At 40.5% G+C, this 12,405-nt stretch overlaps 1 protein-coding gene across 2 annotated transcripts in view; it reads left to right on the top strand.

Annotated features, from left to right (window-relative positions):
* The first annotated feature begins 4,712 nt into the window (after positions 1-4,712).
* LOC138981155 (uncharacterized) overlaps positions 4,713-12,405 on the top strand; it is a 45,544-nt gene continuing 37,851 nt past the window's right edge. For both annotated transcript variants that reach the window (XM_070353994.1, XM_070353995.1), the window contains exon 1: positions 4,713-5,098. In XM_070353994.1, the coding sequence (XP_070210095.1) occupies positions 4,990-5,098 (109 nt within the window). In that variant the 5' untranslated portion in view covers positions 4,713-4,989. The remainder of the gene's footprint in view (positions 5,099-12,405) is intronic.

The raw sequence follows: 12,405 nt of genomic DNA on the forward strand, positions 1-12,405 counted from the left end.
AATGCGAGTCAATTTCATTTCCTGTGATTTGGCAGCACTCGTCTGCATTGTCAAAGTCTGGGAAGATGTGCCCCCTCCGCTCAGTATCCAATACAGTGCTAACACGTTTTAAATCATAACCTCTGCACGACGCTATCGTGACGCTAACGGAATTTGATGTCAAGTCACTTCTCAAATTGTGTGAGCTTGCTTTAGTTGGCAATTGGAATTGATTTTGATTAACATGCTTTTTTTTTAGTGTGTTGTTGTTAATCAAATAGATAACATTTCCATACCATTGTCTACTAGTTTTTCTTTGCACGTGCGTATAATGACACGCATAAATTATACAAACCGTGACGGTACGACACCGGAACAAAAATATTGATGTAACGAGAGCTAAACACGCTGTAGAAAACGTTGAATGGAGTTTATTCACGCCCGTGATTGTGCAAAAAATCACAAAAGAAGAAGACATCAATAAACAACATTCAAGTGTGTGGATAATCTTTATACAACCAACAACAAATATCAAGTGTGTGGATAATCTTTATACAATCAACAACAAATATCAAGTGTGTGGATAATCTGTATACAACCAATAACAAACATCAAGTGTGTGGATAATCTTTATACAATCAACAACAACTATCAAGACTAGTGTGTGGATAATCGTTATACAACCAACAACACATATCAAGTGTGTGGATAATCTGTATACAACCAATAACAAACATCAAGTGTGTGGATAATCGTTATACAACCAATAACAACTATGAAGTGTGTGGATAATCGTTATACAACCAATAACAACTATGAAGTGGGTGGATAATCGTTATACAACCAGCAACAACTATCAAGTGTGTGGATAATCGTTATACAACCAATAACAACATTCAAGTGTGTGGATAATCGTTATACAACCAGCAACAACTATCAAGTGTGTGGATAATCGTTATACAACCAACAACAACTATCAAGTGTGTGGATAATCTTTATACAATCAACAACAAAGAGCAAGCACATAAATCAACACACTTTCCAACAGACGAACAAGCAAAACAAAGCAAAGTTTGTTTGTTTGTTTGTTTGTTTGCTTAACGCCCAGCCGACAACGAAAGGCCATATCAGGGCGGTGCTGCTTTGACATATAACGTGCGCCACACACAAGACAGAAGTCGCAGCACAGGCTGCATGTCTCACCCAGTCACATTATTCTGACACCGGACCAACCAGTCCTAGCACTAACCCCATAATGCCAGACGCCAGGCGGAGCAGCCACTAGATTGCCAATTTTAAAATCTTAGGTATGACCCGGCCGGGGTTCGAACCCACGACCTCCCGATCACGGGGCGGACGCCTTACCACTAGGCCAACCGTGCCGGTCAAAGCAAAGTAAAACAAACAAAACGAAGCAAAATAAATCAAACTTATTCGTTATCAAAAGACGACACCTAGACCACAAATTTACGGTTACTAATTTACTCTTCTTATCTATGTTGCAATTTGAAACATCCTAATTATGCTCGCCATACTCCGTCCAGGGTGATTATCGTCTCCGGAATGACGTCAGCTGACAACGGAGAAAGAGAGGTAATTTGCAGACCCGGTGAACTGGGTTTTGTTCCAACCACCACCACCATCCATCTCTGTCACACGCGCTTCCTGATCAGGGCAAGGGGGCTAAACTCGCAGAGAGATTCATTACCTCCCTTGTTCATGCGTGTCAACTGGCCCTCGTTCGGTCTTGATTGCTCAACGCACGACATTTTCACAATTGGGGAGGGGGGGGGGGGGGTTGCAGAAGGGGGTCGTGTGAACCCAGAAATGTCCGAGGTTGGTTGGTTCGTTGGTTCGTTGGTTGCTTGGTTGCTAGGCTAAACTTTTTCACGGGAGGGTAAAACCAACGGTGAAACATAGCAAACGGTCATGAGCACGTGTAAAGCAGAACAATAGGTTCCTGTTCTTTTCTATTTCTGCTCTTTTTTTCTCTGACTTTTGTTTTTATTTTATTTCATAAATTCATTCAATGTTAATGTGTTTTAAAACGTAAACATATATTATTGTTGATGTCTGTGGTGTTATTTTTGTTGTTGTTGTTGTTGGTGGTGGTGGTGGTGGTGGTGGTGGTGTTGTTGTTGTTGTTGGGTTTGCTGTTGTTTATGTGTGTGTGTGTGTGTGTGTGTGTGTGTGTCTGTGGTCAGTGTGTGTGTCTGTGGTCAGTGTGTGTGTGGTGTGTGTGTGTGTGTGTGTGTGTGTGTGAGTGTGTGTGTGCGTGTGTGTGTGTGTGTGTGTGTGTGTGTGTATGTGTATGTGTATGTGTATGTGTGCGTGTGTGCGTGTGTATCTGACAGGGTCTGCATGTGTATGGGCATTGCTGAGGGTGAAGCGGCACGAATGGCTTTGCCCGATACAGTCAGTCTGCCGGTTAGGTAAACACATTAACTCGCACAATGCAAACTGATAACCTATATAGTTAGCTCAACATAACTTTGAATAATCAGTAAATAGGCGCTCTGATTGTTTTCTTTTCGATTGTTACTCTATACCCTACAGGAAGTTCTACAGGAAGTTTTACAGTAACACCAACAACAACAACAACAACAACAACAACAACAACAACAACAACAACAACAACAACAACAACAACAACAACAACAACATAACAAAACAAAAACATGGACAGCTTACTATTCACGTATGCATGTGTTAAACAAGAATAGGCCTACCTCCTCAGAAAAGTGATGCAGTGGAACCTCCAACTTGAGTGCAACAGCAACACAACAAAGCACGGGTACGTACCATTACGCATACCCTCACAAAGCACGGGTACCATTACGCATACCCTCACAAAGCACGGGTACCATTACGCATACCCTCACAAAGCACGGGTACCATTACGCATACCCTCACAAAGCACGGGTACGTACCATTACGCATACCCTCACAAAGCACGGGTACCATTACGCATACCCTCCACAACTCAACCACCTACGTCATACAGAAAGTGGTGATTTCTTGCTTGTAAGCGCTTGCGTGGTCATTTTCAAGTAGAGCATCTAAAGCTGTGTGCCCCCCCCCCCCCCCCCCCTTTTTAGGGCGATTGTTTTTATGCAACGGAAACAATATGTGAATGTTTTCCCTCGAAAGCTCTCTTTTTATATTTAGTCAAGTTTTGACTAAATATTTTAACATCGAGGGGGAATCGAAACGAGGGTCGTGGTGTATGTGCGTGTGTCTGTGTGTCTGTGTGTGTGTGTGTGTGTGTGTGTAGAGCGATTCAGACTAAACTACTGGACCGATCTTTATGAAATTTGACATGAGAGTTCCTGGGTATGAAATTCCCGAACGTTTTTTTCATTTTTTTGATAAATGTCTTTGATGACGTCATATCCGGCTTTTCGTGAAAGTTGAGGCGGCACTGTCACGCCCTCATTTTTCAACCAAATTGGTTCAAATTTTGGTCAAGTAATCTTCGACGAAGCCCGGACTTCGGTATTGCATTTCAGCTTGGTGGCTTAAAAATTAATTAATGACTTTGGTCATTAAAAATCGGAAAATTGTAAAAAAAAAATAAAAATTTATAAAACGATCCAAATTTACGTTTATCTTATTCTCCATCATTTGCTGATTCCAAAAACATATAAATATGTTATATTCGGATTAAAAACAAGCTCTGAAAATTAAATATATAAAAATTATTATCAAAATTAAATTGTCCAAATCAATTTAAAAATACTTTCATCTTATACCTTGTCGGTTTCTGATTCCAAAAACATATAGACATGATATGTTTGGATTAAAAACACGCTCAGAAAGTTAAAACAAAGAGAGGTACAGAAAAGCGTGCTATCCTTCTTAGCGCAACTACTACCCCGCTCTTCTTGTCAATGTCACTGCCTTTGCCATGAGCGGTGGCCTGACGTTGCTACGAGTAAAATGGCATTGCGTTCAGTTTCATTCTGTGAGTTCGACAGCTACTTGACTAAATATTGTATTTTCGCCTTACGCGACTTGTTTTAGTTTGCTGCAAGCAAGCTTCAAGCTTTATCACAAGGCTTTTTGCCAGTTCAAACACACAGCGATATGCGTCGTATTCACTCCAGACCTGACCTTTTCGTGAACTTTGCATTGCGCCTATTGCCGGTGTAACACGAGAAAATTACTCCCACGAGAGTTTTACTCCGGAGTAAACATTTCGTACGAAGAAGTTACTCCCTTTACGAAAAAACCACTCCCCCATTACACGAGAAAATTACTCCCCACGACAGGTGAGTTCCGAGTTAACATTTCGTACACAAATGTTACTCCCCTGACGAATAAAAAACGAATAAATTACTTCACCCTAACACGAGCAATTTAACTTCCCATGCCAGGTGTACGAAATGTTGACTCCCTTGTCCCCTGTTAGTCTTGGTGGTGGATGGGGTGGAGGGAGGCTAGCGCGACATTCGTTTGCGCGAGATACAAATTTTGGCATTATCCCTTCGCCCGCATCCCATTTGCGCGTGCGAGATTTTTACTGGAAGTAAAAAAAAATGGGGAGTAAAAAATTCGTGGAGGTAGTAATTTTTTCGTGCCTTGGGGAGTTCTTTTCTCGTACGAAAAGTGTACTCGGAGTAAGAATTTCGTACAAAATATTTACTCCGGAGTAAATGTTTCGTGCAGTAAAAATGTCGTGTTACACCGGCCAGTACACTTAGCGATAAACGAGTTGGATAACGTCCATGTAACAGTACGCTCACATTACTGCGCACAAAGGCCTTGATCCGCGGTTGTGTCCACGAAGCGATCATAACAAAACACTTCAAACGATAATTTGACTCGGTACGTGAACATTGTTGAGCTTGAGCACAAAGCTCCAATCTACGCAGCAGGAGCTGACCTGTACATTTTTCGTGTGAAACTCTGTGCTGAAACAGCGTGTTAGAAATAAGTGTGTCTCCCTTTTACTACACTCTGTGCATAAACACAGAGAGAAGAAAGCAAGAACAGAATATTGAATTCAAAATGGCGTTGAAATTCGTGGTTCTGCTTGTCTTATGTTTCTGTCTGATTTCTGTTGCGGATGCTCAGTCGAAGAAGAAGAAGAAGCCCAAACGACGCGTGGGTGCAATAGGTGAGAACCTAAACATAGTTTACATGTCTGCTGCTTGTAGCGATGACTTTGATAACATGATGTGTTTTTGAATTGCTTGTGACTACAGACTCACAATTGTTTGCATAAGGATAGTTTAAGTTGTTGGTGGTGGTCTTGTTGATGATATCCTGTTGTTTGTTGTTGTTGTTGTTGGTGGTGGTGGTGGTGGTGGTGGCGGTGATGGTGGCGGTGTTCTTGTTGTTGTTGTTGGTGCTGATGGTGGTGGTGGTGGTGGTTGTGGCTGTGATGGTGGCGGTGTTCTTGTTGTTGTTGTTGGTGTTGATGGTGGTGGCGGTGGTGGTGGCGGTGATGGTGGCGGTGTTCTTGTTGTTGTTGTTGGTGCTGATGGTGGTGGTGGTGGTGGTGGCGGTGATGGTGGCGGTATTCTTGTTGTTGTTGTTGGTGCTGATGGTGGTGGTGGTGGTGGTGGTGATGGCGGTGATGGTGGCGGTGTTCTTGTTGTTGTTGGTGGTGGTGGTGGTGGTGGTGGTGGTGGTGAACCTTTATTTCCGCCATTTTGGCGACCTATATATGCTAAGGTAGCCATTCACATGTGAAAAGTCTACCTAACGTTCAGAACGGTTACTTATATCGTGAATGGCTACTTGGTGAACTGCTACCTAATTTGATGGCCTTTTTTGGTCAGGCGACTTAAAGTGAATGTTTACTTAAGTGTGAATTAGCGACTTAAGAATTCCTCCACCATGGCTACCTTTAATGTGAAATGTTACTTGATTGTGAAATTGATACCTAACCCAAACCCTAACCCCAACAGTGACACTAACATTGACAGTGACACTAACATTGTAGCTGACATTGATGACTAAAGATGATACTGACAGTGACACTGACATTGACTTCAAAATTGTAATGGTTTCAGTCAATAAAAATGTAACAAATAAAAATTTAATTTGAATTTCAGACCTAATAGCTGGGGTTATCCTTCGCACCACGTGTCTGTTGTGTGTTTGTATTCACGTTGTCCATTATGTTGTTACGTGAGCGTGCGTGTTGGGTAAGTTCGCCGTGCTTTGTGCTCAAAACTGTATAATTGATAATTATTCGGTTGCCTGAGAAATTGCGCGTTTGAGATTTCATATTTATATTTATTATTGGCGAATAAAGATGACACTGGCATTGAAAGCTGAAAGTGACACTGACATTGACGAATAAAGATGACACTGACAGTGAAACTGACAGTGACACCACAGTGACTCTGACAGTGACGTTTACAGTGACATTTGACAATGAGTTTTATGTAACTCAAATGAATTCTTGTTGTTTGAGCATTCTGTATGCTATTCCTAGCCAATGAGATTATTAAACCTTTGTGCTTTTATTTTGTTTGTATTGTTTAAATGCAAGTATGTATGGTTGTGACCTCTGTGGCAAGGTGTTCGCCTCGAGTGTTTGAAGTACGGGGATGGAATCGCGGCTGGGTCATACCAATGACATAAAAATTGATAATACAGTGGAACCCCTCTGTAAAGACCTTCAGTCTAAGGACTTCCTCAGTACAAAGACCCGATTTCCAGAAACATTTCCTTCTTTGAGTCAGTAAAGTTACCCCTCTACAAAGACTCTCTCTCTCGACAAAGACCAGATTTTTGTGCATTTTGATGGGTCGTTGAAGAGGGGTTCCACTGTATAGCAGCTCCCAGTCAGGTGCCTGACATTATGGGTACAGTGCTAGGACTGAGATGGCTCGGTACCAGTACACTGTGACCGAGTGGGATATCAGCCTGTGTTGCGACTGTTATCCTTGTGTAACAGAACGTTAACTTGTCTGAAGCAGCACCACTCTCAGAAGATCCTGAGTGTTTGGGCGTTAAGCACCTTGAACAAAAATGTATGCATCTTTGACTCGCATGTTTTGAGAGAGAGAGAGAGAGAGAGAGAGAGAGAGAGAGAGAGAGAGAGAGAGAGAGAGAGAGCAACAAATATTCCAACAAAATAAATAATTTCGAACAGTTTAATCAAGATAATTGAAGATAACACGTAACAACAAAGAGCCAAATCAAGGTATAACAGGAATAAGACGAAATATACATTGTCGCCTAAGGTCGAAAAGTTACATTGCATTGTAGCCCAAGACCGAATCTACATCGTTGCCCAAGGTCAAAATGTGCATTGCAGCCTAACACCGAATATACATTGTATCCCAAGAACATGTAAATTTCTTGTGACCCGGACTACTAAGTTGTTCATTCTCGTAATTTCAACTATTGGCCTCAAATACCAAAGAATAGGTACAGGTGGAGCAGGCCGTGACGGATAAATAACCCTTACGCAAGGGCTCAAAATTAACATTTTTAGCCTGCAATGAATGTGGCACCAGCAACAAAAAATGCTGGGGCAGGTGGAAAAAGCTGGGGCCCAAATATTTTCGAAAACAAAGTCTGACCTTTAGTCTGTACTATTAGGCTTTCGCCATAGATAAAAATAGGTCTGAAAAATATAACTATAAGAATATGGTGTAATGGTATTCTGTAAAAATCATAGAAAATATAACTATCGACAGGTTAAAACATCCAGATTAAAACAATGATATTAACTCAAGTCAAGTACCAAAACTCAAAATTTCAAACAAGTTGATCTCTTTCATCCTCAAATAGCACTTTCAAACTATTGCCGTATTGGCACCTGAAACTCGTCTCCCAATTCCCTAAACAAACACATAAAAAAATTACATGCACGTCTATAATGGCTCATATCACGGAGAGCAACAAACGCCCAATGGTAGTCCCTGATGACAACGTAGGGATTAAAAATTTAAAAAGTCAAATACAGGTGACTGGATCAAGAAGGCAGAAATACACTCAAATAATACAAAAAAGAACAGAGACCAAAATAAAATCCTACTTCACTGGGGCACACGAGGTGACCCTGGGAACTAAAAAGTAGAGATGCCCATGTTTACAAGATGCTGGCAACGTAGAGGCTTGACCTCAATTTTTTGAAACCAGATTTAAAAAAACAGTATCAAAGGAATGAAAATGTTAAATTAACAATAAAAAACAGGCAGCGTCAATGTCACTTCTAGACATGAAACATAAATACACACATTTGAAAATAAACATGTTTTTGGGGTGTTCTTAACACATTGGATTTAGTTGATTATGTAAAAAAAAAAAAAAAACCCCATTGTTTAGGCAAAAAAAAGTTCTGTTTAGGGTAACATGTCCAAAAAAGCTAGGGTCAGTTGGTTGGCAACATTTTTTTTTAGTATCCAAAAGACAAATGTTCATTTAATAGTTATCACAGAGCTTTATACATGGTCTAAAACCTCAGAAATTGAAAAGCCTTTCATTTGAAATGCAACATGACCATATTCCGATGAGAAATAGAAACAAGAAGGGCAAAGCCCATACGACTCACATGCTTTACACATTTTTCCTACCAAAATACATGTGACCTTGACCCAAGGTCAAGGTCATCCAAGGTCATGCAACACAAAGCTGTTAATTCAAGACATAGGAAGTACAATGGTGCTTATTGGCTCTTTCTACCATGAGATATGGTCACTTTTGGTGGTTCACTACCTTATTTTGGTCACATTTCATAAGGGTCAAAGTGACCTTGACCTTGATCATATGTGACCAAATGTGTCTCATGATGAAAGCATAACATGTGCCCCACATAATTTTTAAGTTTGAAACAGTTATCTTCCATAGTTCAGGGTCAAGGTCACTTCAAAATATGTATACAATCCAACTTTGAAGAGCTCCTGTGACCTTGACCTTGAAGCAAGGTAAACCAAACTGGTATCAAAAGATGGGGCTTACTTTGCCCTATATATCATATATAGGTGAGGTATTCAATCTCAAAAACTTCAGAGAAAATGGGAAAAATATGAAAAATAGCTGTTTTTTAGGCAACATTTATGGCCCCTGCGACCTTGACCTTGAAGCAAGGTCAAGATGCTATGTATGTGTTTTGGGGCCTTGTCATCATACACCATCTTGCCAAATTTGGTACTGATAGACTGAATAGTGTCCAAGAAATATCCAACGTTAAAGTTTTCCGGACGGACGGACGGACGGACGTCCGGACGGACGGACGGACGTCCGGACGGACGGACGGACGGACGGACGGACGACTCGGGTGAGTACATAGACTCACTTTTGCTTCGCATGTGAGTCAAAAAACGGTTTTTTGAAAAGCGAATAAAGTAGAAATTAAGAAAAATGTTTTAGGGTCGCGCCAAAAATCTGGGTTGGTCGGTTTACCCTAAACAGACAAAAAAAATGTTTGCCTGAAAAAAAAACACGAAAATATGTGATTTGTTAAAATCTTGGTAAAAAGAAGAAATATATACATTCAAAGGTCACTGCAAAACTTCATGATAAAGCATTGGATTCCTCATCTTCAACATGGGTTGTGCATCTTTGTGTTTTTAAGTCCCTGTTTAGGTCACAAAAAGCCATTTTGTAATAACACAAAGTAGAGGAAGTTGAATTGGTACTTGATGAATTGCCCAAGACATGTCACAGCAGTTACTCTTTCATTCACATTGCTTAACCGTTAAGTGCCTGAACCATAGAGAGGCAAAAGAATTAAATTTAAACAAGAAATGAAAATAGAGGTTCACCACAAAATAACTTCCCATGGGGGCGCATGAGGTGACCCCAAGAACCAACAAGAAGGGCAAAGCCCATACGACTCACATGCTTGACCTTGACCTTACTAACTAAACCTAGCAATGACATCATACACTAAGAACTGCTTTCCACATTTTTCCTACCAAAATACATGTGACCTTGACCTTGGGTCATCCAAGGTCATGCAACACAAAGCTGTTAATTCAAGACATAGGAAGTACAATGGTGCTTATTGGCTCTTTCTACCATGAGATATGGTCACTTTTAGTGGTTCACTACCTTATTTTGGTCACATTTCATAAGGGTCAAAGTGACCTTGACCTTGATTATATGTGACCAAATGTGTCTCATGATGAAAGCATAATATGTGCCCCACATAATTTTTAAGTTTGAAACAGTTATCTTCCATAGTTCAGTGTCAAGGTCACTTCAAAATATGTATACAATCCAACTTTGAAGAGCTCCTGTGACCTTGACCTTGAAGCAAGGTAAACCAAACTGGTATCAAAAGATGGGGCTTACTTTGCCCTATATATCATATATAGGTGAGGTATTCAATCTCAAAAACTTCAGAGAAAATGGGAAAAATGTGAAAAATAGCTGTTTTTTAGACAACATGTATGGCCCCTGCGACATTGACCTTGAAGCAAGGTCAAGATGCTATGTATGTTTTTTGGGGCCTTGTCATCATACACCATCTTGCCAAATTTGGTACTGATAGACTGAATAGTGTCCAAGAAATATCCAACGTTAAAGTTTTCCGGACGGCCGGACGGACGATTCGGGTGAGTACATAGACTCACTTTTGCTTCGCATGTGAGTCAAAAATAGAAGATGCGACCCCCCCCCCAAATAAAAGACAAGGGTTGGGGAGTCGGGAGGGACTCATTCGAGTTTTCATCTGTTATGGTTGCCAAAGTGACTGTTTTGACAGCGAAAGTAGTCGACATTTTGTAATAGTACAAGGATTCATTCAAAACGACTAAGCATCATACTCTGACACAACTTAAACACCATTTAAAAACACATACTTTCCACTTTACTATCATCAAAACAGTAGTCGACAATAACAACCAAATTTTATGGAAGATTAGATGCTATAAACCAACTTCACTACTTACTTGAGAAGACAAAAAGAGAAGAAAAAAAATGTGCCCACAACAAATGTACAATTGCAAAAACAAAATAAATGAAAAATAAAAACATTGTATTACTTCGATGGGAGACACCACCGCAAAATTTCATCTCTGGCCACACCTTTTATCATGCCAAAAGCAAAGTTATGAATTTATGACAAAATTTTTTGCTATTTCAAAAATGCATTTCTTTTTGGGGGGGGTGGGGGGAGTACAAATTGAAATATTTCTTCACCAGCTAGGGGCACGAAAAAAATTGGTCTTGAAGAAAGTATACGTCTGTACACGTCAGGCGTTCTTTTTTTAACCTTCACCATACGGCGTGGGTCTGTGAGACCGACAGTCGCATTCAAGTCTTCATATCCCCAAACAATTAAAGCTATGGTAATGAAATTTTAGAAGTGTTTCAAACACATTAGTTCCTTTCTGTTGACAAAATATTATGTTGTTACTTCTTAAATTAAAGCAGTTATTGATGACATAATTTCAACACCCTGATCAGTACAAAGGTGGGCCTCTCAGACCCATTAGGAACAAAAGGGGAGCAATGTGGTCAATACCCTTATGGATAACCTTACATGTACAAGAGTGGGCCTCTCAGACCACCTGTACGGAGGGTGTTTATCCTATTTCCGATAGGGTCCGACAAACTTTATTGTGTCTGTCCGGCTTATATCTCGGAAATTAATGGATGGATGTCATTAAAATTTGGCCCAATAAGGGTAAATTGCCAAACGACTTCTTTGACGGTGGGTCAGAAGCGCAGTACAATCAGTGTCTTATCAAGCCTCAAACTTTACAAAATCAATAGCGTTTCAAAACAACTAACTGCGTCAAACATTTACCAAAATAAACAAGAAGAGCAAACGCTCGATCGAGTCACTTTCGCAGTTCTGAATATTATATGAGGCATCAGATGGACAGGAAGAAATTGCTATTCACAACACAATGAGTCACGTTCACATAAAATTTGAGCCCGGTCACTTTTATAGTTTCCGAGAAAAGCCCAACGTTAAGTTGTGTGTTGCCGAACAGAAAAGGCTAGTTATCTCCCTTGTTTTTCTGATAACGTTCGTAAAAGGCTACAGATGTAAATACTTTGATGTAAAGAATAATCCTACAAAGTTTCAATCACATCCGATGAACTTTGTCAAAGATATAAAATGTCTAATTTTTCCTTTGACGCTGACCTGTGACCTTGAAAAAGGTCAAAGGTCAACGAAACCATCGTTAAAGTGTAGAGGTCATTGGAGGTCACGACTAAACAAAATATGAGCCCGATCGCTTTGATAGTTTCCGAGAAAAGATATAAAATGTCTAATTTTTCCTTTGACGCTGACCTGTGACCTTGAAAAAGGTCAAAGGTCAACGAAACCATCGTTAAAGTGTAGAGGTCATTGGAGGTCACGACTAAACAAAATATGAGCCCGATCGCTTTGATAGTTTCCGAGAAAAGTCCAACGTTAAGGTGGTGTCTACGGACGGCCGGCCGGACGGCCGGCCGGACGGACGGCCGGCCGGCCGGCCGGACAGACTAACACTGACCGAT

The sequence above is a fragment of the Littorina saxatilis genome, linkage group LG12 (assembly GCF_037325665.1).
Source record: "Littorina saxatilis isolate snail1 linkage group LG12, US_GU_Lsax_2.0, whole genome shotgun sequence".
Classification (NCBI taxonomy): Eukaryota; Metazoa; Mollusca; class Gastropoda; order Littorinimorpha; family Littorinidae; genus Littorina; species Littorina saxatilis.